This window comes from Bombyx mori, chromosome 17 (genome assembly GCF_030269925.1).
Source record: "Bombyx mori chromosome 17, ASM3026992v2".
Classification (NCBI taxonomy): Eukaryota; Metazoa; Arthropoda; class Insecta; order Lepidoptera; family Bombycidae; genus Bombyx; species Bombyx mori.
This window is the reverse complement of record NC_085123.1, coordinates 14612719-14639171: the sequence shown is the minus strand read 5'-3', so window position 1 is coordinate 14639171 and position 26453 is coordinate 14612719. Positions and strand designations below refer to the sequence as shown.

Below are 26453 nucleotides of genomic sequence, written 5' to 3'. Positions count from 1 at the left end.
ACACACTTTTTTTTATTTTTATTTTATTTATTTTTTGGTTTCATGTGTGTTTTAATGTTTCCGAAGCGAAGCGAGGGCGGGTCGCTAGTGTGGTGATAAAATGGAGAGTTTGGTAATTCAGGCCTATTTAAGCAACTATTAATTTCCTGTCATATGTTGTCAATGTAGTTCAGATACTGATTTCAGCTGATAATTTAATTTACTCGTATTTATTGATGTCACTTGGCTTCAGAAATTGGATTGGTTCGTCGACCATTTATTTATTTTGTCTGTAAGACTGAAATAATATTTTTTTCAGGAATGGAAACTTCCGGATATGTCTTTAAATTCCTGGTCAACAGGATACGGAATATCGATAATAATATTTATAATGAACAAGCAATCAATTTCGCTAATTATGAGTAAGTAATGAGGCGTTAGCAAAATATGGTAGTAGTTAGTACATTTATGTTTTCAGTTTGATTCTTTACGACATTAAATGTTGTCTGAGTACATTAAAATTTATCATGTCAAGCAAAAACATTATTGAAAATAGAAATAAAAAAATCGGTTGTCTGTTAAGTCGGTTTACTGACGATAGTTGAACGTGACAACGTCATAAGAAAGTACGGATGGAATGGTTTCATTTTTCAAAATAAAATTTTAATTTTATTTGTTTGATAGATATTTTGTATGGACCATTGACACCACATTCGTTTTTCACTGAACTTTATACTTGACGAAAACATGTGAATGTATTATTGTATAGTAGCTATCCACGCGGATGCATCGCTCACTCAATTAGGAGAGAGACAGATGTCGAACGCTGCCGAACGCGGAGGCCGATTGTGCCTCTTTGTCGCTCGTTGCGCGCTCTCGCTTGCACTTCAAGCCTTAAATGGAACGCCTCAATGAGTCATGTTCTTTCGTGCGTGCAGCCGGCTTTATCGAATTATAAGACGTTGTCACGTCAAAAACATTATTGAAAATACAAATAAAATATATATATAATTAATTAAAACGAAGTTAACAACTTAATTCATCAATGATTTTACTTTCGTACATGTTGTATGAAATAATGTAATAACTAAATCTTCCGACCCACCTGATAAATACTAACAGTTGAGAGTAATTACCAGAGGCCGCCTGCCTTGAGTCGTATAATCCAATTTTCAATTGTATTTAAGCTGTCGTCCTACCCTTTAAAACGGAATAATCGACTTCTTCGCGACTGAAACAGGCCAAATATTAGCGCTTATCGATTTATTTTGGAGTTTGTATTTGGGTCTTTTAGCTGTACTTTATACTAATGGTCAATTCTTCTATAGGGCCCTAGTTCTCGAAATGCTGCAGAATACAACGTGCTCCGCAAGAACTGAGTGTTCCAACTTCCTCGACCAGTGGAACAAGGAAAGCTCAAATTATGTCATAGGTGACATCAAATATTACGCTAAATACATAACGGATGAATTCAAATCAGATTGGAAGAGAGACGTAGAGGCTATTTGGGACTAATTGTAATTTAATTTAGTAGTTATATAATAGATAATTTGGGAAAGTTATTAAAAACATAATATTGCAAACGAACTAGAACTGTAATGTTCAGATTTTATGTCAATATCTCGCAAGCTAAATCCTACCTATATATCGGCTGTGAAATATCAAAACCCAGTATCTGCATAAAACTAAATTTTACAGGAGAGCCGAAAAACAATTTCATATCTTTGACAGCGTGCCGTTTCAATAATATTAGTCGTACCTTCTTGAGAGTGATTGCAAAATTTGAGGTGCATAACAGGCTTTATAAAAAAGTAGATTTCATGCGTCTATCACAAAAGATGTGCGTAGAGGAGCAGTTACTAATAAAAAGATTGTTTTCTTAGATCAAACTTTTTGAGTGTGACAATTTCAAAACCTAGTAAGATCACTTGCTTTGTTTTCATCTAATTCTAAAATATAATGAGTGGGGATAAACGCAAATTAATAGACTTAGTAAGATCACTTGCTTTGTTTTCATTTAGGTCTGAATTTACTGAGTAGGAACTAAATGCAATTTTTTAAACATAGTAAGAAAAAACAGAATAAAACAACATAAATATGGGCAGAAATAAGCAGTTTTAATGAAAAAGAAAAAAAAAACACATAATCGGAAACCAAACACTATTTGTTCACAGTAAAAAATCAAAAAATAATCACTCAAAATATTTGAAAACAGTCAAATAAAAATAAATTATTCGGTTATTAATATTTGTCCACTAGAAACTAAATTAACTGGATTATTATTAATCGGTACACTTTGCCAAGACTTCTTCTCCAAAACTTCTTTAAGCTAAATAAAGTTGTTACTATGCCTTCCTTTTTACTTTCGTTAATGCCTCTTGGAATATTTTTTAAGGTTGGCATGATCAAGAGATTGTGTTTTTAATAAGAGAATTCAACTCGGAATACGGAGATTAAAAATCATTCAAAACATATTACGGCACCCATTTACAAATATTATTTCAACCAAAGAACTAAGCAAAAAATTATTAATGGGAACAAGGTCATCATTGCGTCGCGGTATGCGTTTCTTTTTTACCCACTCATACGATTTTTCGAATTCGATAACTTCAATATGCGATTTGCAACCCAAAATTACATTCTTATAGTCTTCAAAATCGTACACAGCATCTTTTGTTTTTAATCTGCCTCTCCATATTGCCATGAACTCCATCAGCGACATGCTTGTGTGATCTTTAGTTAGGTAGGTATTACAAAGTCCAACTTTTTAAATTGAAAAACCCAGAGATTATTATAGTAACAAGTGATGTAAAGAGGATCCAATTTTTATTTTGAGCTCTGCAATTATCACACCACAATATCAAATGATTAAAATCTCTTTCTTTTTCGATCATTGCTGCAATTGCATTAACAATGTCATGAGCATCTCGTCCAGAACAGGCTTCATGCCATAGAATACAAATATTATTAACATTCGTTTTCTTTCTGATTGGTGCAAATGTCAAGTTGAAAGTTATCATTCTACTCAAGAAAAACGATTCTTTGACTTTAGGCATGTCGGGTAACAACATAACTTTTTGTAAATCCATCGAATAGTATCTCACAGAGGAAGTATTTTCTAGGGAGGCATCTTCTTGATACTTTTGTATTGCTTTACTTGCTCTAGCTTTGTGATCCCCGTATGCAGTTTTAACATCCTCTGGAATATTTGCACCTTCATTTACTTTATGTGTCGTAGTAGGTTGCAATTTTGGAAAACAAAAAACCTTGACAATAATAAAACACACTGAAGCGTACTTACATTTCACCATGTTGTTCTTTTAAAGCATTCAAGATCAATTTCGACCTATAAAACTGATTTTTACTCATTTTATAGACAAAAACACGAACAACGTGCAACGATTTTCTCACTTACTAAAGTTTCGCGGGAGTTTTGACGTTTATTTCAACCATTTCATTGCCTTAGTATCTGCATGAACCATTTTAAATCCAAGTAACTACAAGCACTTATTAGGTTTTTAAAATGGTTGATGTTATATACTATGTTCTAATCTTGTAATTTTTGCATTTTGAAAACCTTTACTGTAGATACTAGGTTTCCGACTTTGTGTAACTTCGTTTTTTACAAATTTTTGGGGGTTTTTGCTATCCTAATATGTGGAGAATGGTCTACAAGGTCGAAAAATGCAAAAACACACTTTTTTTTAAATTTGTCAGATACTAGGTTTTGAAATTGGACAGCCGATATGACTTGTACACCTACATAATGACGTAAAGGTTTATTTCTTTATGGTTAAAAATATTGTCTTTTTCATTTCATTGAATTTTAATTCAAATTTACACTTAAGAATAAAATATCCAAGCATCAAAGTACAGAGTAATATTGAGAATGGCGCTAGTGAAGGTTCTAGAATAGCCATCACATTATTGTTTTATACCTTAGATTTAAAAAGTGACAAATAGCTAAATACCTTAAGATTTCTTTATGAATTTAATAAATAAAGTTGGCCTAATACTTGTTTTACTAGCTTAGATTACATATTAATAAAAATATGTGAAAAGTCGATGGTGAGTTCTTTAGTATGTAATGTCTAACTTTTTTTTTTTATTGCTTAGATGGGTGGACGAGCTCACAGCTCACCTGGTGTTAAGTGGTTACTGGAGCCCATAGACATCTACAACGTAAATGCGCCACACACCTTGAGATATAGTTCTAAGGTCTCAGTATAGTCACAACGGCTGCCCCACCCTTCAAACCGAAACGCATTACTGCTTCACGGCAGAAATAGGCGGGGCGGTGGTACCCACCCGTGCGGACTCACAACAAGTCCTACCACCAGTAATTACGCAAATTATAATTTTGCGGGTTTCATTTTTATTGCACGATGTTATTCCTTCACCGTGGAAGTCAATCGTGAACATTTGTTGAGTACGTATTTCATTAGAAAAATTGGTACCCGCAGCGGGATTCGAACATCGGTGCATCGCTCGATACGAATGCACCGAATGTCTTATCCTTTAGGCTACGACGACTTCTAAAACTTCCTTAACTTCCAATAGTCAAACAAATTCCACTTATTTTCCTCAACGTAGTCCCAAAATTTTATTCACCGCTCTGCTCTCAGTCATACCATTTTCTTCAATCTATAGAGTCGTATTGACAATGATATTGTTAATTATTTTCAACTCACTCCTGATTTGTAACATTAATTGTGTGCGCAATATTTACGAGAAGACACATTATTGGAATTTGTTTGGATATGATATAGACGGTATAAAATGTGAGTATTGAAGAAAGATTTAAACTTGAATGGCACAATTTGATATTTATTAATGTAATTCTGTGCTTTGTGAACTCACAATCTGGGATCAAGAAGTGGAAAAATATATGCATAAGAACTATTCAGGTAAACTACAAATCGGACTAGATAGTTTCAAATCGTTGAATATTTGAAGTCGTCGTGTCCTAAAGGATAAGACGTTCGGTGCATTCGTATCTAGCGACGCAACGGTGTTCAAATTCCGCAGGCGGGTACCAATTTTTCTAATGAAATACGTACTCAACAAATGTTCACGATTTACTTCCACGGTGAAGGAATAATATCGTGTAATAAAAATCAAACCCGCAAAATTATAATATGCGTAATTACTGGTGGTAGAATCTCTTATAAATCCGCACAGGTAGGTACCACCACCCTGCCTATTTCTGCCGTGAAGCAGTAATGCGTTTCGGTTTGAAGGGTGGGGCAGCCGTTGTAACTATACTGTGATCTTAAAACTTATATCTCAAGGTGGGTGGCGCATTTACGTTGTAGGCGTCTATGGGCTCTAGTAGCCTCTTAAAACCAGGTGGGCTGTGAGCTCGTCCACTTTTATAAGCAATAAAAGAAAAAAATAGCTACTTTTCTGTGGATATTTGGCTGTTTTCTGTTGTGCGACTTATAGGTGATGATATTCGCGCAATATTTATCAGGTAAGGACCCTAACTATGTTGACTTGACAAAGATAATTGGTATTTATGTCGAATAAAGCGCTGGTCATAAAAAATATGTTACAGATACAAGTGATTCGGACTTCGAATACAATGAGGGCTCAATTAGTTTCGATGATGTGGAGTTGAAGGAACATGAGAAGTTTTTGATACGAAAGAATTTAGTTCCAAACCACGTTACTTTCAGTTATGATGTTTCTATAGTATCTATTCCTAGGACTAGACCAGGTGAGTTTTACTAATATTTTTTTTGGTGAAAGTCGATGATGAAAGTTATACCCTCACTATTGTTAAAGTTAGTGGGAGTTAGTTGTCGTGGCCTAAAGGATGAGCTGTCATGGCCTAAGGGATAAGCTGTCGTGGCCTAAAGGATAAGACGTCCAGTGCATTCGTGTTGAGCGATGCACCGGTGTTATGCGAAATACGTACTCAACAAATATTCACGATTGACTTCCACGGTGAAGGAATAACATCGTGTAATAAAAATCAAACACGCAAAATTAATTATAATTTGCGTAATTACTGGTGCTAGGACCTCTTGTGAGTCCGCACGGGTAGGTACTACAACCCTGCCTATTTCTACCGTGAAGCAGTAATGCGTTTCGGTTTGAAGGGTGGGGTAGCCGCTGTAACTATAGTGAGAACTTAGAACTTATATCTCAAGGTGGGTGGCGCATTTACGTTGTAGATGTCTATGTGCTCCAGTAACCAGTTAACACCAGGTGGGCTGTGAGCTCGTCCAAACATCTAAGCGATAAAAAAAAGATATGGAAATACTTTGTACCCAAAGTAGGGTAAGAGAAAATTAAGCTCATTATCCATCTTGTACGAAAAGTCTCAGATTTTAAATTGGCCACATACTATGTATTTATTTTATGAAATTGTATAATTTATGTAATTTGACAAACGTAATTATTATGAATTGTTTTAACGCGTAGCTAGGGGTGGCTGTCTGTAATTTATCTACACTGCTAATTATGATTAATGTTTAAAATATTTTGCCCAGCTGCCATTCTATTAAGTGCTCGTACCCTAAAAACCAAGCCAAATGTTTTGCCACAAGGATTTCACGCAACTATGGTAAGTTTATAGTTTTTAGATAAACTAAGATAAGAAAACCGAAGCAAATGGAAGCTGAGGGTACAAAGAGCCACGAAGGACTTTCAAGGACACGACCTTCAGCAATGAAGTATTCGACTAAGAAGAATGATAAGTTTAAAAACTTTTATTTTTTAGGTATACCTTTCACTGTTAATACAATGAATACATTCAATTTTAATAAAAATGACTACAGTCCTTTACTACGCCCATATCCATCGGCAAGGGTGGCGAGGGACATAGTTTCTGTTTATGAAACAGCTGAAGATGGATGCCAAAGGCTATGGTTCGTTGATACAGGCTATTTGGATATGCCCGGTAAGAACTATACTATAATAGAGAAAATTTGAAGTGGCTCTGAAAATTTTAACATTAATTTTTTAGACTACAGAAATATAATTTACTAGCGACCCGCCCTCGCTTCGCTTCGGAAACATTAAAACACACATGAAACAAAAAAAAAAAAAAAGTAGCCTATGTTCATCAGGGACAATGTCGGCTTCTAATGGAAAAAAAATTTTTCAAATCGGTCCAGTAGTTTCGGAGCCTATTCGAAACAAACAAACAAACAAATCTTTCCTCTTTATAATATTAGTATAGATTGCCCAATGTAACTGTGATGAAGCAAATTTACGAGAAGCATTTGAAAAAAAACTGGAATGCCATCATAGAACAATTATGGTACAAAATAGAACGAAATGTTGTTACATGCATCAGGCCATAAATGAAATTGTTTAAATTTATTTTCAATGTTAGATGTTTGTGATGTGGCAGTGCTTATTTAAATAAATAAAAAATAAATAAATAAATGTAAACGATTAGCGACAAACCTTTGTCAATGGATTTTCGATCCTTAAAAAAATTAACTGGAGCCGCCATCTTGAGAGATGAGATCGAAGCTTATTTGGGTGTTACCACTGACTTTTTGAATAGAAACGTATGACTGCTTCATAGCAGACAAATAGGACGATAATATTGATCTATTTATGACAGTACTCAAGAAAATTCAACATTGGCCAAACAATCACTATTAAACAATGAAGTTTTACTTATACGTGATTTTATCATTTAATTTCTTCATTCGTTCAAGGTATGAGGAAGCAGGTTGCGCCTCCCAGGATTTTCGCTTTTGAAAAGAATACTAAATTCAAAATTTATAAGGGCGATATTTCTTCTAATGTACTTCGAGGTGGCATAACGGCAGGTAATTCAATATTTTATTCACATTTTTTAATACTAGAGGTCCCGCAGTAGTCGAAATTCGACAATAATTAATTGGAATTGTAAGTTTGTACACTATTATGATTGTATTTTATACTTCTATAATCACAAATTTCGCCAATTAATATAAAAAATATTAGCAAAGATAAACAATATTCTAACATACATAATATGATAACAATATTCTCAATTTGACAACAGACGTCAAGAACAAAAGTTTGACAATAAATAGTATGCATGCGTGTGTGCGTCGAATACATGGTATGTAGTGTGTGTAATGTTTTCTTCATTGATTTAAGGTATATTTTATGCATTATTTATAAAAAATATTAGCATTGTGCACTTCTTCCCTGTATTCTTTATAAGTGTGGAAAATTTCATACTCCTCCGTCCGCGCAATTTTCGTGAAAAGGGATACAAAGTTTTTGCTTCACGTATTAATATATAGATAGATATTATAGCAATGCGGGCAACGGTCACTTGCATGATTTACTCGAACAAAACTATATTTCCACAAAATGCCTATCTTCTGGTCTCTTAAGTAAAATCTATACATATAAATAAAATTGGAGTGTCTGTTTGTAATATTGAAATAACCGCTTTTTACTACATGCATATGAATATATACGGTACATACACCAAAATAACATTTTTTACAATTTTTGTCTGTCTGTCTGTCTGTTTGTTCCGGCTAATCTCTGGGACGGCTGGACCGATTTTGACGAGACTTTCACAGATAGGTAGCTGATGATATAAGGAGTAACTAAGGCTACTACTTTTTAGACTCACTTCGCCCCGCGGCGTCACTCGCGGTACGACAATAACCGCGGGTAACATCGCGAGACTCAGCAATTAATAATAAAGTTTAATGTTTCCGAAACGAAGCGAGGGCGGGTCGCTAGTCTTAAATAAAAATACTAATAATGATTATGACTCTATATTATTACTCTGTACAAAAAAAAGGTAGGAATGAAACGGAATAACAAGTTGACTTATAAGTACAATTCTTTTCCGAAATTCAAAAACTCACGCCAAGTGATTTTGTTTTATATTCCTACACTAATGTACTCTCGTAGATACTGTAAGCTTAAATAAATCACCATAAAAAAAATTAAATAGAAAACACTACATTGCTTCGCTCTTCGCGTTACCGCCAAAATGTCCTAAATTATTTTTATTCACATGTCCTTCTTCAAACGCGCTATGACATGTCCTTCTTCAAACGAGGCTCGTGGAGAGTATCAAGCGGCAGGCAGCGGCTTGGCTCTGCCCCTGGCATTGCTGAAGTCCATGGGCGACGGTAACCACTCACCATCAGGTGGGCCGTATGCTCGTCTGCCTACAAGGGTAATAAAAAAAAAGAACATGGAAGGAAGGAAGAAAAACTTTTTTTTCTTTTTCTTAGATGGTCGAATGACCTAACGGCCAATCGGGTGTTAAGTGGTTACCGAGGTCCATAGAGATGACCAACCTTAAATGCCTCCACCCACCTTGAGACATGAGTTGTACGGTCTCACTTTAACAGTACAACGGCTGCCCCACCTTTCAAACCGGATCGCATTACTGCTTCACGGCAGAAATAGGCAGGGTGGTGGTACCTACCCGTGCGGACTCACAAGATGTCCTACCACCAGTAATTACGCAGATCATATTTTTTGCGTGTTTGATTTATATTACACGATACCTACTTCGCTTCAATAATACCTTTGGTTATATCATCATCGTGGAATTCATTTGCAAGCATTTATTAAGAACGTGTTTCATTAGAAAAATTGGTACTTGCCCGCGGGACTCGAACACCGGCGCAGACGCATCGCTCAATACGAATGCACCATGCTTCTTGTTCTATAACCTATAACGTTTTTTTTTCTGTTTTTTTTTTATTATTACTTAGATGGGTGGACGAGTTCACAGCCCACCTGGTGTTAAGTGGTTACTGGAGCCCATAGACATCTACAACGTAAATGCGCCACCCACCTTGAGATATAAGTTCTAAGGTCTCAAGTATAGTTACAACGGCTGCCCTACCCTTCAAACCGAAACGCATCCAGTAACCACTTAACACCAGATGAGCTGTGAGCTCGTCCACCCATTTAAACAAAAAAAACTATATAATTGAGATTTACCGTTCATATCTCAAGGTCAGTGGTAGCAATCATATGGTAATATGAGAGAACCAGTTACTGTTGATAATTAAATAAATATAAAAACAAGCTTGTATGGCCAACTATGTTGTTTAGAAGAAAAATATTTATAAGTAATGTAATTATAAGGTATTAATATTCTAAAGGACTTAATTGTCTTTGCGAACTTATCCTTATTTGTTATACATTGATTTCCTGTTGGTTTTGAATTCATTGCTAATTAAAACAAATTTGTTTATAGTTTAATTGGTTTTTGAATTTAGTAAATATAGCACTGTATTTATTCATCTATATATTAATACGTGAAGCAAAAATTTTGTATCCCTTTTTACGAATATTGCGCGAACGGAGGAGTATGAAATTTTCCACACTTATATGGAATATACAGAAGAAGTGCACAATGCTAATATTTTTTTTAATTAATGCATAAAAGATACATTAAATCAATAAAGAAAACATTACACACACTACCATGTATTTGACACACACACATACATAGAAATATACTCTTTGTTTATTGTCAAACTTTTGTTATTGCTTAAAGTCTGAAGTCAAATTGAGAATAGGGTAGTATTGTTTATCTTTAATATTACGAGTATTTGTCTATAGTGTAGTCTTGGCAAAATCTGTAACAATAGGACCATAATAATGTTGAAACTAATAATTTCAATTAATTATAGTCGAATTTCGACTACTGCGGGACCACTACTATTTAATTTTATTAAAAGTGTAATTGCACAGATTGATACTTAATCTGTTTCTTCGATTTTTGGATATTCTCGATAAGTGCAACGTAGACTGGGTTAGTCGCAGGTTCCGACTTGTGAATGTTCCATTAGAAATTTGACGGTTTGTTGTATATACTAGAATGATTTTCTTTTTTCGCACCACAACCAATTTTTCAATTTCAGTTTCTTTCCTTACAATATGTTTCACTTGATTGTACAGGTCTTAGGTCTCTGACGATCGACTACATATTCCCTTGCCACGAAACCTTCGTATACATCAGTGACGATAACGGTAATGCTGTCATTGCTTTTTCGTTTGAGATAGAGCAGTACTGGAGGATCGAAAGGCAAAGCACAGGGGGTGAAGCTTGGAGCTTTCCTATACCGCGTAAGTGATGAAACAAATACTGAAAATTCTCTATATTAATTTTTAGTTTTATAAATCAGATGTGCTTTCTGTTAGAATCATTATTGAGACATTACAGGATTTGATAAGGGAAACGATAAACTGGCATAAAAGGGCACAAACTACCTGCAGAGTGATCGCTTTCAACCAGTTACTCAATCTATGAGGAAAGTTTATATTCAGGAGTTCATGTCATAATTATTACTTTGATTTTAATAATTACGAGTATGATAAAAAAAAATGTAAAAGTATAATAGTTTATCGTATACAAGACTTGGGATTGTCACACTTGTACAAGAAACTGTTTCTTTGCTTTAACATTTTAAGTTTTTGATATTATTATCTATCTATCTATCTATCTACCTATATATCTTTATCATACTCGTAATTATTAAAATCAAATAATTATTAAAATTATTAAAATAAAATCAAAGACACAAGAGAGCGATTTTATATTGATTCAATTTCCAAGTGTATGTAGGTAGCTGTAAATAAGTTTAACACGAAACAATAAATTTAAAAAAAATACATCTTTTACAGAATCGATTCTAGTTTATGTTGAAAACGTCATAAGACACAGAAAGAGCCCAAATGAGACGTTTATACATTATTCGAATATTCTAAGAAGTACGAAAATATCTCAACGACTGGATCGGGATACTAGTGTGGTAAGGAATTCGAAACAGTTAAAAATTAATAATTTAACACCAATTTTAAGTTGGAACTGGAACTACAAATAGTTTTACTTTTCTTCATCTTCGTCTTAGCTCGAATTTTATTAGTATTTGAGTTTATAGCAGTATAGCTAACTGGTCAGTATAAATCGGTCATTTAGGTCAATTATAACTTAAAATCAAATGAAATGTGCTGTGTCTTAAGTGCTAGCCCCATTGAGACATAGCCGATCAAATTATTCTTTACATTAGTACAAATATCAGTCCCATCCTCGAAACTGGAACGCAAAATTGTTTCTCCACAGAAATATCACTGGAACTAGGTAAAATTCGTACTAGGTACGATTAGGTAAAAAAATAGTGGTCTAAAGGATAGAGGAGATCCGTAGAAGAACCAAAGTTACTGACTGAAAGTTACTGACTGAAAGTTACTGATAAGTAAGCTGAAGTAGCAGTGGGCAGGCCACATAGTGCGAAGATCGGACGGCCGATGGGGCAGAAAGATCCTCGAGTGGAGACCACGTACTGGCAAACGCAGTGTGGGACGGCCACCTACCAGATGGACCGACGACCTGGTGAAAATTGCTGAGTCACGTTGGATGCAGGTGGCAGCGGACCGGCCGCACTGGACATCAGTTGGAGAGGCCTATGTTCAGCAGTGGACAGTAGACAGGCTGAGATGATGATGATGAAAGGATAGAGCTACCGGTGTACTACATAGTATCGAGGGATAATATGCTAACGTTCGATTTTCGTAAACAGAGCCAATTTTTCTGACGAAATACGAACATAACGCATGCATTGTTTTATCGTGTAATAAAAATCAAACTTGTGAGCTAGTTCATCCATCTCAGCAATAGAAAAAATAGGTCTCTTAAGATTACGCGACTCGAGATGCTATAGAATATATATGATAAACGAATATTAGCAACCGCATGAGGATGCTAGGGCCTTTCCGACGAAATTGTATCATTAAGATTCCCTAACTTAATTTTAAGGATCTCAGCGAACGCGATACAAACCCAAGGGGAGTTTTGTATGACAGAAATTATGATAACAACATTTTATTTTTCACAAACGAAGATCGCACTAATCTGTACTGTTGGAACATGGACACGGCGATGGATGAAAACAATATCCAATTCCTAACTGGAATTTCGAGTGACAACGGCTTCTACATAAGTGGTTAGAATTCTTTTTTTTTTTTTATTTGCCTTTTTAGGCAAACGAGCATACGACCCAGCTGATGGAAAGAGGTCACCGTCGCTCATAGACGTCAGCAATGCCAGGGGCCGAGCAAATCCGCTGCCTACCTATAGTACTCTCCGCAAGCCTCGTTTGAAGAAGGATATGTCATAGCGCTCGGAAAACACCGTGGAGGGGAGCTCATTCCAAAGCCGGATGGTACGTGGCAAAAAAGATCTTTGGAAATCCACTGTCGATGAACGCAGTGGTTCCAGATAATATGGATAAACTCTGCTCCGATGGCGGGAGGATATTTGTGAAGTAAATTGTATTGACAGGTACATAATCGATCAATAAAGGAAAATACCTACCCACCGCTACAAAATACATAGCTGAAATTTACAAATTATGCCTCAAGCTGGGTGACGACATTCAGGATGTGATGGGATCCGATACACACTTAAAACCAAATGGGTTGTGAGTTCTTTCACTGGTCTGTTTATTCTACAGCACAATGACTAGATTCGCCGACGTTATTCTACCAGTGCTGGGGATGTGGTATTTATGCTAATGTTTCGCATCAGTGTTTTAAGCTACTAAAGCGTATGGTGGGTGGTCACAGCCAATATTTATTTGCGAAAAACCTTTGACTTTGGTAAAAGAAATAAACACAACTTTTAGTGAAGTTACCCGATATTGACTATCACCCATAAAGTTCTAAGGAACGATATTTTATTGGTAGGGTTTAGACGAAATAACAAATGAATTGTACCAAATTGCAGAGAAACTCTGTCCTTGGACATATAAGCGATACACAGCCGCGCTCTTGTTTACCATAAAGAAAGACCAATTTCGTCAATACAAAGGACATTCTGTAAAGGGGTAACAACTCTAATTGGTTTTCGTTATGTCTTTTCGCAGCTATAAACACAGATGGGCTTACATTTTATATCATGGTAAACAGATATACGGGCTCGACTGATGATGTTTATAACGAAAATCATATCAACTTCGCTGATTATACGTGAGTAATTTATCTGTTTACCATAAAATTAATGAAAAAGTCATGCAAAGCAGCTGGAGTCCAGACGCTAGAGTATGATGCTACCAACTCAAGTTGTGAGACTTAGACCAAACTTTCAAGCCAATGTGCTACTAGAACTGCCAACGTTTATTATAAAAAAAAGAACACAATATTCCTAACCTAAAAGTAAATGTTATTATCCGCAACATGCTTCGTCAGATTACAGAAATAGAGTTATCAGCAACATGCTTCGTCAAAAAGTACAATACTTACTTTCAGCTGCAAGCATCGTCCTAAGTAACATATAGACTAAATTCTGCTGCCGATTTCATAATAAGCGATGTTAGAACTAGGGTAGATTATTTTTGAACATCTCAGATAGATAGGTATTTGTTTCATTGGGATCGCAAATACATTCTTCGATTACCGAATGTCCCAAATCTTTTTAACCGATTTAATCGAATCATTAATAAACGAGTACACTATTAAATGAAAAACTATCAAGTCCATGCATGGCAGGTGCATTTACTAGTGGTAGGACCTCGCATGTGTCCGCATGGGTAGGCACCACCACCCTGCCTATTTCTGCCGTGAAGCAGTAATGCGTTTCGGTTTGAAGGGTAGCCGTTTTAACTATACTGAGACCTGAGAACTCTATCTCAAGGTAGGTGGCGGCATTTACGTTGTAAATATCTATGGGCTCCAGTAACTACTTAACACCGGGCGGACTGTGAGCTCGTCCACCTATCTAAGCAATAAATAAATAAAATGGTGTAAGACGGTGGTATTAAATAAACCGCATTATTTAACAGTTGTCCGTTATGATTCCGTACCTTCCGATCAGAACAGACACTTAAGAGGACAGTTTTCATCAAAATAATATATTCGTATTTCTTTAATGATTGGTCTTAACACTAAAGATACCATAACTTATCAACTTATTACTGGTGGTAGGGTTCTGTGTAGAAGCCCGCCCGGGTTGGTACCACCGTCCTGTCTATTTCTGCCGCAAAACAGTAATATTGTGTTCCGGTCTGAAGGACAGGATAGCCGGTGTAACATACATAAGGCTGCCCATCCAGGCCAGGATAGGCAGCGCATCTGAGTCACTGATGTAGTTTGGATGTCTATGGGCGACGGTTATCATTTCCCATCAGATGAGCCGTAAGCTTGTCTGCCTATCGAAAGCAATAAAAAAAAAAAAAAAGTACCGTTTTTCAACTTCAGCATTGAAAATGCACGTATCTCCTTATTGCTTTTGCACATTTGTCTTCATGACTTTTTCTTATCAATTAATCTACAGTTATTATATTATGTACTTTTGTTTTTGTTTTATTTATTTTGAGTAATACTTGTCGTATACCGTTATCGATCCGCTATGAATAGAAATAGCTAGAAATAGGTGGAATAATAAGTGTTTGTATGATTAGTGTTAATAATCCATAGAGCTACTATCGAAGAAATGTTGAGGAACACAAAGTGCATCCAGCCGACTAATAGTACGTATTTCATTAACAATTGGAGGATTAAAATTCAAGGAAGCGTTGGCTCACCAAAATACATGGTGAAATATGTAACAGACGAATACATTGAGTCTCAATTGAAGGGATTAGGGGAAGGGATCGAAAGAAAATGATTCAGAATTTTGAGTTAATAAAATATATATAATGTAAAAACGGAAATGCATTTTTATTTTTTTTAAGTTGTAGCTTTAATCATCAAGGGACGGTAATGGTAAGTCACATTTCGCTAAACCACACCATTCTGAATCAAAGAGAACTAGGCTAGAGTAAGACGGCGGGCCATATTCTGAACGAGCATACGATTTGAGATGCCAATTTAGACTGGAGTACTAAGACAGTCAAACTACTGCTTAATCAACAATCATGTCTAGTCGAGTATAATACACAAAAGGAATAAACTATGGTTGTAATCGAATAAGCCAGTGGTCAGAAACCAAGAGAGCCGAACTCCCTCTGTATTTTGTACCGTATGTTCCATGGGGAGTGCTCTGAGGAATTGTTTGAGATGATCCCCTCATCTCCATTTTAGCATCGCACCTCCCGCCATCGGAGCAGAGTTCATCCATATCATATGGAATCGCTGCGTTCAACGACAGTGCGTTTGCAGAGGTCTTTTTTGCCACGTACTATCCGGGTATGGAATGAGCTCCCCACCACGGTGTTTCCTGAGCGCTATGACATGTCCTTCTTTAAAAGAGGCTTGTGGAGAGTATTAAGCGGTAGACAGCGGCTTGGCTCTGCCCCTGGCATTGCTGAAGTCCATGGGTGACGGTAACCACTCACCATCAGGTGGGCCGTATGCTCGTCTGCCTACAGGGGCAATAATTTTTTTTAGATAAAACACACAATAGCAGGAAAAATACCATAAAAGTGTAATCTATATATTTTGAAAAAATAAAAAACAAATAGTTAAGCATGGGCCAAATTATACAGACGACTGCCAATCCAGTAGGAGTGACTCATCTGCTTGACCCCGGATTCCAGATTCCCGAAGCACCCGGATCGCGACGAACAAGTTTCCTACACCATTTACGGAGCATGGTTTCTGACCTGTAGGTTCCTATTCCCAGAAGATTACCAATAGCCAAAATAGGATCCTAAGTCCACACATAGCAATTGAGATAACCAATGTATCATTAAATTGGTTAAACGGCATTTAAGCTATTCCACAACGAATGCTATGAAAGAGGAAAATTAAAAAATATACAGACATATAAGACAGTTACGATATTTTTATTATGTAATTAAAACAAGTTTTTTTTAATTGTACTGATTGAGGAAAAAAGCTAACCGTTACCGGATTCGGAATGGCAAGTGGTAAACATGCTAAGTGGTTTACTTGTCCAGACGGCTGGCTGGTCGTAGGACCGTCGAGGCGATTCGCCCGGTCCTTGTGGATTGGGTGAATCTGACAGAGGACGCCTCACTTTCCGGCTCACGCAGGTACTCACTGGACATGGTTGTTTCGGTAAGTTCCTGCACCGGATCACAGCCGAGCCGACGGCAGAGTGCCACCATTGTGGTTGCGACTTGGACACGGCGGAGCACACGCTCGTTGCCTGCCCCGCATGGGAGGGGTGGCGCCGTGTCCTCGTCGCAAAAAATAGGAAACGACTTGTCGTTGCCGAGTGTTGTGGCATCGATGCTCGGCGACGACGAGTCGTGGAAGGCGATGCTCGACTTCTGCGAGTGCACCATCGCGCAGAAAGAGGCGGCGGGGCGCGTGAGAGACGCGCAAGCCAGGGCGGGGGCCAGGGAGGCGGATCTAGCCCAAGCCCTGGCCCTCTAAGGGTTTCGGGTCCCCTTCACATGTCAGTCCGGGGACCGGCGAAGGGGGCCTAAGAAGACGACGTGCAAGCTGCTCTGCACGCGTTTTACGCAAGAGCATCCGGGTGATGGAAGGCCGGCTATCCTCGACCCACGCTGGTTCTGACCCAGTGGGGTACTTCTTTCATACCAAATAAAATCACTACAAAACACAGTGCAACCTTTGATTATATACACGATATAATCAAAGAGTGCAACGTATGTACCAGTACAAAAGTCTACAGTGCTACAGATAATGAAACGTATGTTTATTTTAAGTCTCGCTCATGCCAAAACGAAACAAAATTAATTTTAGTTAATGGTATTTTGAATTACTGTAATGATTCTCTACTGTTTTAATGGTGAAAGAAAGTTTTTCTTTCCGTCTCCCTTCATTACAATTGTTTTGATGTTAATATGGACAACGTCATTGAAATGAAAAAAAAAAAATGTCTACAGATACCAGTGATTCCGATTATGAACACAAAATTGGATCATTCTATGCCAAAGACGAACTCGAAGATTATGAGAAGTTTTTCATCCAAAAAAACAATGTCCCTTATTCATTTGTCGACGGTATAGGAAGAAAATACGCTTTCAGTATACCTAGGAATAGACCAGGTGAAATATTTAATGTATTTTCCTCTGCTGCTGTTTTCGTATGGCAGACCGTTTCATGTTCTGTGATAACCACAGGCATATGCATCAGAACGCCGCCACGTCTTAAATGAGATCGAAGTCTAAGTTGTATAATAATAATAAGAATAATGAACAAAGTCTATATTGTACCACTGCTGCTATCCAGTACAGGCGTAATACCTAAACACCTACTCCAATCTTTAAACATATTAGACATAGCAGAGAACACGTACATGACCATACAAAAAGCCGCAATATTAAACACATGTCGTATAGTCCGTCAATTCTTGCAGGAAGACTTAAATATTCTGCAAGTAGAAAATGAAGCTCACTTACCATAGGCCCGTGATCTTCATTATACCGAAATGTCTTAAATATTTCGAGAAGCACAATACAAAAAAAAAACATTTATTCCAAACATAAATTTACAAAAAATGAAAAAAAAATTAATAGAAAATTAACGAAGCCTGGAAAGGGTTACCGGCTCAGCAATGCCTAACAGTATCGAGATAATCGGTACTGGGGCGCTGATCTTCCGCCGGCACCTGCGGAGGGACGTGCACACCAGCATCAGACCGACCAATCATTATCTGAGCTTAGAATAATAACAATAACTGCAACAACAACAATAAAATACATACCTATATTAAATAATAAAAAAATACAATTGCAATGCACAATTACAGCACGGAATAGTTTAAATTAATATTTTCGAATTTTATTTGGATAGTACAGGATAATAGCTTGTCAAACTGGATTGCGTGGTGGAATTAAGTAGGATAGTGCGTCCGCACCTCACACGCTACCTCCACTGGCTTTAAATCAGAAGACAGGGCGTACGCATCTTCAGCCACTTTGAGACCTACCTTCAAAGACCTTCAAATTATAATCTCCAACGCCTACATTTGTAATTCTTCGATTGGCCCTACTTAACTCTGTTGCGAAGAACTCATAAAGAGTATTGTTGTGCCAATCTAATATAGACTTTTAGAAGCTTATGTCTTAAGGTTGGAGGAGTGCAAATTGTGCCTATTGACTCTGGTTTTAAAGTAGCTAATTAAAAACTATATCAAATCTGGTTACATGTCTTGAGAATTGTGTTACTGATTCAAACTTTAATCGTATTTTACTTTCATAGCTGTTATTAAATTAAATCAGTTACTTTATTTATCAATAACTATTTAACTCGCTTATTGAATTCAGGAATTCCATACACGCTCAACATAATGACCAATCCTTTCAGTGCACTAGTTGATAGTCCACTGCTGAGTCCATTCCCGAATTCAAGAGAAGCCCAAAAAATTAGAAAATATTTGAACATAAGAAAATATTTGAGAAAAAACAAAAAAAAAAAAGCCCGCTGAGTTTGTTTCGCCGGTTCTTCTCAGGACTGTGGCTTTTTTTGGAATCGGTGGTAGAGTTAACATTGTTATTTGTATTTTGACATTCAACAAGTGTGTCATACTGACATCTAAGTTGCAATAAATGATTTTGAATTTGAATTTGAATTTGAATTGTCTCAGTATATCAATTGAGCGGTTCCGCGTGTCACGACCTCATTTTCGTTGTTACAGGATTCATCGATATACCTGGTACCTTTCTTAGATATTGAGCAGCAGATTAATGAGGCGTAGAGAAACATGCAGCCTATATTGCGTGAGATTCGCCGGGTTTTTAATACGCTTTTATTAGCTTCAGACGTATGTAGTTTAGTATGTTAGTATGTAATGGAATCTTTGAACATGATTTTGACCCCCTTCAAGACGTCGGATTAACTCGAAATTTGGTATACTTACTAAGGACCGACGACAAATCAATATTTAAAAAAAAATTTAAATTCAACTAAAAATGAAAAATAAATAATAGCTTAAAAATAGTGTAAGAAAAAATCATTTTATTGTAAAAAAGCGTGACATTTTTAATTCAGCTTTATTACAATAATTTTTTTTATTTTTTAGTCCTATTTTCTATAAAAACGAATTTTGTTAGTTTTCTTAAACTATTATTTATTACATAATAATATCTGAAATCACACACAACTAATAAGTGAAGCTTTCCAATTCGCTTAATGTTAAAACAAACAAAACTACCTCCTTCTCTGACAAATTTATTACTTTAATCCCGAATTTGATCTTTACTTGTTTGAATGTTATTAGTACGTGTTTCAACTTGATTTTTTTAAGCATATCCCTTTATTATTCTCTGTTTGTCGTTTACCAAAATTTCAATTATCCGTTTTGGAATCTGTTCAAAGTACGAGAAAACATGGCTTTCCAAAAAATATTCATGTTACATTTGAATTTACAGGTCACAAAAAGCAGGTTCGGCCTCCGAGGTTAATGGCCTTTCGGATTTATACTGGAATCCAGATCTTCAGTTACGAAATCGACCAAAGAATGCTCCGAGATGGAGTCACTTCAGGTCAAATAACTATTAATTGTTTCGTTTTTTTTATTGCTTAGATGTGTGGACGAGCTCACAGCCCACCTGATGTTAAGTGGTTACTGAGCCCACAGACATCTACAACGTAAATTCGCTACCCACCACCGTTACAACGGCTACCCCACCCCTGAAAACCAAACGCATTACTGCTTTACGACAGAAATAGGCAGGGTGGTGGTAGCTACCCGTGCGGACTCACAAGAGGTCCTGCCACCAATAAACCCACCATCAAGTTGGACGTAGGTTCGTCTGGTTACATAGGCAATAAAAGTTTTATTGCCTATGTAAGCTAGTCGACAGTAAAAACATGGCTTACTCTGGAACGACTATTTTTTTTTTTTTTTTTTTTTTTTTTTTATGATTGAAAGTTTACTGGTGGCCCGAAGGCCTTTCCAGTTTCACCAGGACAGGTGGGCGAGCAAAGGCTCAGCCAAGAGGGGCGGAATTAGCTAACAACTGCCCGAGCGCCTCCGAAGGAGACCTAACAACTCAAGAGCAATTGCTTCGCGAATCAATCTACTACCGGATCGGAATCGCGACCCGCTGAGAAGATCCGGCGAGAAACTCAGCGGGCTGATGCATGGGTTAGGTTGCACGTCGACCTCTTTGTCGAGTTCGACGAGTACGGTTACCGGGGTCCCTAAGCCTGCCCCTAGTATTAGAGCTGAAGGCATCTAATGCAAAGGTTATTGGATCTGATGGATCCGTAAGGACGTGTCTAGGGCGTCGACGGTGACTGGCTCCTGCATGATCAGGATTCGGGGAGTAGTCAGCGGCGGCAACGATAAGGCGATTATCATGACGCATAGCCTTATCGAAGTATCGTTCCGACGCTGACTTCATGTATTTCCGAATTGATTCGAGGCCCAGGTCGTCGTGTAGGTCAACGTTCCTCACGAACCACGGAGCCCCGACAGCTAACCTGCAAAAGCGGGATTGTAGTGATTGGAGGGTGTCTATGTGTGTGCGGGCCGCGTGAGCGAACACCACACTCGCGTAAGTCATGACGGGCCTTATGCAAGTTTTGTAAAGTGTCACCTTGTTCCGAAGGGACATTTTACTCCGCTTACAGATCATGGGGTAGAGTCTACCGAGAATAAACGCGGCACGGTCACGGACTGATTTTATATGCGGGCGGAATGTCATCGATGCATCCAGGGTAACGCCCAGGTACTTGACCTTCCTGGCCCAGGGTATGGAACGACTACTGATGGTTTGTGTTGTACGAGAAGCAGATTATTCTAGTTCGAAATACTCAGTAAGTATTAGATCTAATATCATGTTGTCTGGGTTGGTTTTTGTAAAACCTTCCGTTAGACACCCATACAAACATAGTTATATAAAAATAGAATAGAATAAAAGTTGATTATCGAAAATTGATTATCAATTAGAAATAAATTGAAATGATACCGAATTTACTTAATTTTTTTTTGGAAGCACCCGAGAATCTACGACCAGCTACTTTATTTTCATTTTCGTCGACGGTCACAGAGTAGACGGTTATTAAGTCATCTATATATTAATACGTGAAGAAAAAACTTTGTATCCCTTTTTACGAAAATTGCGCGGACGGAGGAGTATGAAATTTCCCACACTTATAGAGAATATAGAGAAGGAGTGCATTAAATGTTAATATTTTTTCAAATTATTCCTAAAAATACATTAAATCAATAAAAAAAACATTACACACACTACCATGTATTTGACGCACAAATACGTCAAACTTTTGTTCTTAACGTCTGTGGTCAAATTGAGAATGGATTAAATATTGTTTGTCTTTATTAAGATTTGTCTAAAGTGTAGTCTTAGCGACATCTGTGATTATGGAACTATAATAGTCTTTGACAATAGAATCATAATAGTGTACAAACTTACAATTTCAATTAATTATAGTCGAATTTAGACTACTGCGGGACCTCTAGTTATTATTAAACGTTTAGGCGTGAAGAGACATAAAAGTTACAATAAAAATAAATTTACATAATAATAACTGGAAACAAATCACGCGCGATTAGTCAACCCTAAATTAGGATTCCCTGTGTTATGGGAACATCCATCCGCCAAGAACGTGCTATGAGTTTCTTCGGACACAGCATGCGGTCTCCCAGACATGAATTGGGCAAGCTCATAATTTTGGGCCGCATAAAAGGCAAGCACGCCGTGAGCAGATAACCAGCCAGTTTTTTTTTATTGCTTAGATGGGTGGACGAGCTCACGGCCCACGTGGTGTTAAGTGGTTACCGGAGCCCATAAACATCTACAACGTAAATGCCGCCACCCACCTTGAAATATAAGTTCTAAGGTCTCAAGTATAGTTACAACGGCTGCCCTACCCTTCAAACCGAAACGCATTACTACTGCACGGCAGAAATAGGCAGGGTGGTGGTACCTACCCGCGCGGACTCACAAGAGGTCCTACCACCAGTAATGTGTTATGGGTACCAGAGACTGACATACATACTTACGAGTATATCAGAGTTATAGATCGACTCATGAGCCGACGTGAACATAATAGGGATGAGTTTAACTGAGAAAAGTTAGTTGCACTGGGGCAGAATTTCTACTGTAAGATCTGATTATTAAGAAGTGGCTTAAGATGATTGCATACGTCCTGTGTCTCATTCGTTCATTGATCGTTCAGAAATAGTACCTGGGTTTTATTCGGATATTTCACATCTTACATAACTATTTCATGTGCTCTTAGAGCACTGAATTATATATATTACTGGTGGTAGGACCTCTTGTGAGCCCACGCGGGTGGGTACCACCATCCTGCCTATTTCTGCCGTGAAGCACTATTGCGTTTCGGTTTGAAGGGTGGGGCCGCCGTTGTAACTATACTTGAGACTTTAGAACTTATATCTCAAGGTGGGTGGCGCATTTACGTAATTTACGTTACACCAGGTGGGCTGTGAGCTCGTCTACGTCCACAATGCAATAAAAAATATATATACTTAGTCTGGTCATAAATACTGCTACAATTAAAAATAAAAAAAAATCTATTGCAAAATAACATTTATTACTTTTACAGTGTGTTAGTTTAATACATAAATATAAAACAATTTAAAGTATAAAAAGCTTATTCGAAGTGGTCTCCATTGGCTGCAACACAGTCCTTTAAACGTTGAGGCCAGTCATCAATAGAAGCACGCACTCTTTCCATGGGAAAATTTTTCACTGGCAATGGTACAGATTGTTTTAGGGACTCCAAATTATCATGGCGTTTAGAGCAAGCCGTACTCTCTAAAACTGACCATAAATCATAATCCAGCGGATTAAGATCGGGACTAGACGACAGCCAGTCTTCAGCTCTGATGAAGTCCAAAACGTTCGTTTCCAACCAAGACTGCGTAGACCGAGCTTTATGACCTGGCGCCGAGTCTTGCTGGAAGGACCGTTCTTGATTATCGAACATGGTGTTGTTAAGGGGCTTCACTACCTTCTCAAGAATGGTATCTTGATACACTTGTGCCGATGCTTTGATACCTTTTTCACAAAAGTATGGCTTAGTCACTCCTTCATAGCTAATACCCCACCAAACCATCACTGAAGTCGGTTTGTGCCCACGTTGCAGTCTGTCGACTAATTGGGCAGCTTCCTTAGAGCTTTGAGCATAAATACCGTTATTTTGTTTGTTAAACTGTTGCTCAATTGTAAAAATTTTCTCATCCGTAAACAAATTTTTTCCATGACCTCCCTTTGCGTTCCACTTCAGTAGTTGTTTCGACTTTACCACCCTTTTTTTTTTTTTTTTTTTGTCAGGAGGAAATCGCCCTCCGCTGGGGATGGAGGGTGGGGTATGTCGGAGTCGAACCGACTAAAACCTCCTGTCGCTCAACAACCAACGTCCAACCCTCGCATGAGACAGAACTCATGATAAGGCAAGGGGAGGAGAGCGAAACGTTTAGTGCGGAGCACATCTCTCCCATCACCCTCTCCCTCGGGACGCCGGGCCAGCGATCGTCGGCGCCACGACCACCAGCTCTCTCGGTCGGCAGGCTGTCCGAAGCCCGCCTAGATGGCGCCGGTTTGAATAGGTTATCCTACGAAATACCCCGCTGGGTCAGAACCAGCGTGGGTCGAGGATAGCCGGCCTTCCATCACCCGGATGCTCTTGCGTAAAACGCGTGCAGAGCAGCTTGCACGTCGTCTTCTTAGGCCCCCTTCACCGGGCCCCAGACCGACATATGAGGGGGACCCGAAACACTTAGAGGGCCAGGACTAGGGCGAGATCCGCCTCCCTGGCCCCCGCTCGACGGCGGCGGGCTTGTGCGTCTCTCACGCGCCCCGCCGCCTCCTTCTGCGAGATGGTGCACTCGCAGAAGTCGAGCATCGCCTTCCACGACTCGTCGTTGCCGAGTATCGATGCCACAACACTCGGCAACGACAAGTTGTTTCCTATTTTTGCGACGAGGACACGGCGCCACCCCTCCCATGCGGGGCAGGCAACGAGCGTGTGCTCCGCCGTGTCCAAGTCGCAACCACAATGGTAACACTCTGTCGTCGGCTCGGCTCCGATCCGGTGCAGGAACTCACCGAAGCACTAGTTGTTTCGACTTTACCACCCTATTCTCTTTTAAATTATCAGTTAAGAAATGACCAGTACGTCTCTTATAGGCTGCAAGTCCTAAGTCATCTTTTAAAAAGGCGACATGGTTCTAGGTGCTATCTTCATCTCCCGAGATAAAATCTTTTGCTTTCGGACAGGATTTCTTCGAATTCTTTCCCTTACTGCTTTAACCACCTTTTTCGTACGAACACTACGTGGGCGGCCAGATCTTTTTCTGTCACAAACAGAGGAGGTCCCATTGCACCTATTAATAGCCCGGTACCCAAACATTTTACTAATACCAAGCGTAGGGAGAGTTTTAAAAATTGCATTTGGCTCCATACCTACTTTGTGTAATGCAATCACAGCGATTCGGTTCTCTTTATCACCCCACTCCATTTTAATATCGCAAAATATTGTACAATGCATTGGCGCCAAAATGAGAAAACTCAATGAGCAATCATATAAAAATGACAGATTCCAAATTCAAATGTAATATTTTGTTTATTTTTAATTGTATCAGTATTTATGGCCAGACTAAGTATATATGTATATATATATATTAAAACAATCCTGTGGGACTCACCTTGTGGTGATGGGCTGGTCATACTATTATCTAGCTAAAGCCGCAAATCTTGAAAAATCTTTGTCGCGGTAACGTATTTTGTATGCGTTATCGCATCGTACGTAGCAATTCCCACGTGATATTTTTGTGCGCGGACAAACCCTTCTGACACAGTCTAGTTAAATTGATGTAAATGTCGTTTCTATCTTTTACAGTGCAGTGATTTGCTGATTTAACGACAAAGGGAAGATCTTCCACCGAGCGTCTGTAATTGCGTAGTGGAGCAACGCTTCGTATTTTATTGCTTAGAGCCTTTAAACAGTCAAATTTATCTTGAAAAATCTCACTAGGAGGATATGGATAGGAGATATACATAGATAGGAGAGATATAGGTAGGACATGAATCGGAATTTTGTGTTCACCTAAGTATTAAATGGAATTATAATTAACCTTGTAGCAAACTGACGTCATTAATCACCACCACCTCGAGATATGGGCTATAAGTCCCAGTTTTACAATACAACGGCTGCCCCACCCTTCATACCGAAATGCATTACTGCTCCACGGAGGGAATGGATGGAACCTAGCCTTACAAGACACCCTACCACCGGTAAACAATTGAAGAGTAGAACAGCGTCATTATAATATAACAATAAGACACCTAAAAATACGTAGTCCCATGGTAACCTCAGCAAAGCACTGTACTTGCTAGGGCTTATGTTAACAAAGTCTCTTATACTGATCCCTCTGAGCTCGCCTACAAGATCGAAGAGGCTGGAATCGTCCCTTCAGGCTACCAACGATCAGATAGAAAAAAGTTAGCGGCAGCATTACATTTTGTAAAGTGGTCACGTGGTTTTTTTTTTTATGATTGATAGTTTACTGGTGGCCCGAAGGCCTTTCCAGTTTCACCAGGACAGGTGGGCGAGCAAAGGCTCAGCCAAGAGGGGCGGGATTAGCTAACAACTGCCCGAGCGCC

At 38.2% G+C, this 26453-nt stretch overlaps 2 protein-coding genes across 5 annotated transcripts in view; both read left to right on the top strand.

The window, feature by feature from the left end:
* Window positions 1-26453, top strand: part of LOC101740731 (major royal jelly protein 1-like) — a 198324-nt gene that overhangs the window by 7294 nt on the left and 164577 nt on the right. The window contains 3 exon segments of one of the 3 annotated variants that reach the window (NM_001309606.1): window positions 299-401; window positions 1308-1623; window positions 3724-3742. In NM_001309606.1, the coding sequence (NP_001296535.1) occupies window positions 299-401; window positions 1308-1500 (296 nt within the window). In that variant the 3' untranslated portion in view covers window positions 1501-1623; window positions 3724-3742. 3 annotated transcript variants of the gene reach the window in all.
* On the top strand, window positions 4554-15632 carry LOC101741665 (L-dopachrome tautomerase yellow-f2). Of its 2 annotated transcripts, XM_038017048.2 has the most exons (9): window positions 4566-4760; window positions 5537-5698; window positions 6707-6886; window positions 7659-7772; window positions 10882-11049; window positions 11608-11735; window positions 12740-12926; window positions 13848-13950; window positions 15397-15632. In XM_038017048.2, the coding sequence occupies exons 1-9, from the start codon at window positions 4643-4645 to the stop codon at window positions 15584-15586; spliced, it is 1350 nt and encodes a 449-aa protein (XP_037872976.1). In that variant the 5' UTR covers window positions 4566-4642; the 3' UTR covers window positions 15587-15632. The 2 variants fall into 2 exon arrangements, with proteins under 2 accessions (XP_062529447.1, XP_037872976.1); XM_062673463.1 differs by lacking the exon at window positions 6707-6886 and having other exon boundaries at window positions 4554-4760.

Excerpts from the sequence above, each read along its gene's own strand:
- LOC101741665 (XM_038017048.2), top strand. The coding sequence starts at position 4,643 with ATGATATTGTTAATTATTTTCAACTCACTCCTGATTTGTAACATTAAT. Across the intron at positions 11,050-11,607 it reads TTGGAGCTTTCCTATACCGC|AATCGATTCTAGTTTATGTT; the intron begins GTAAGTGATGAA and ends CATCTTTTACAG. Across the intron at positions 12,927-13,847 it reads CAACGGCTTCTACATAAGTG|CTATAAACACAGATGGGCTT; the intron begins GTTAGAATTCTT and ends GTCTTTTCGCAG.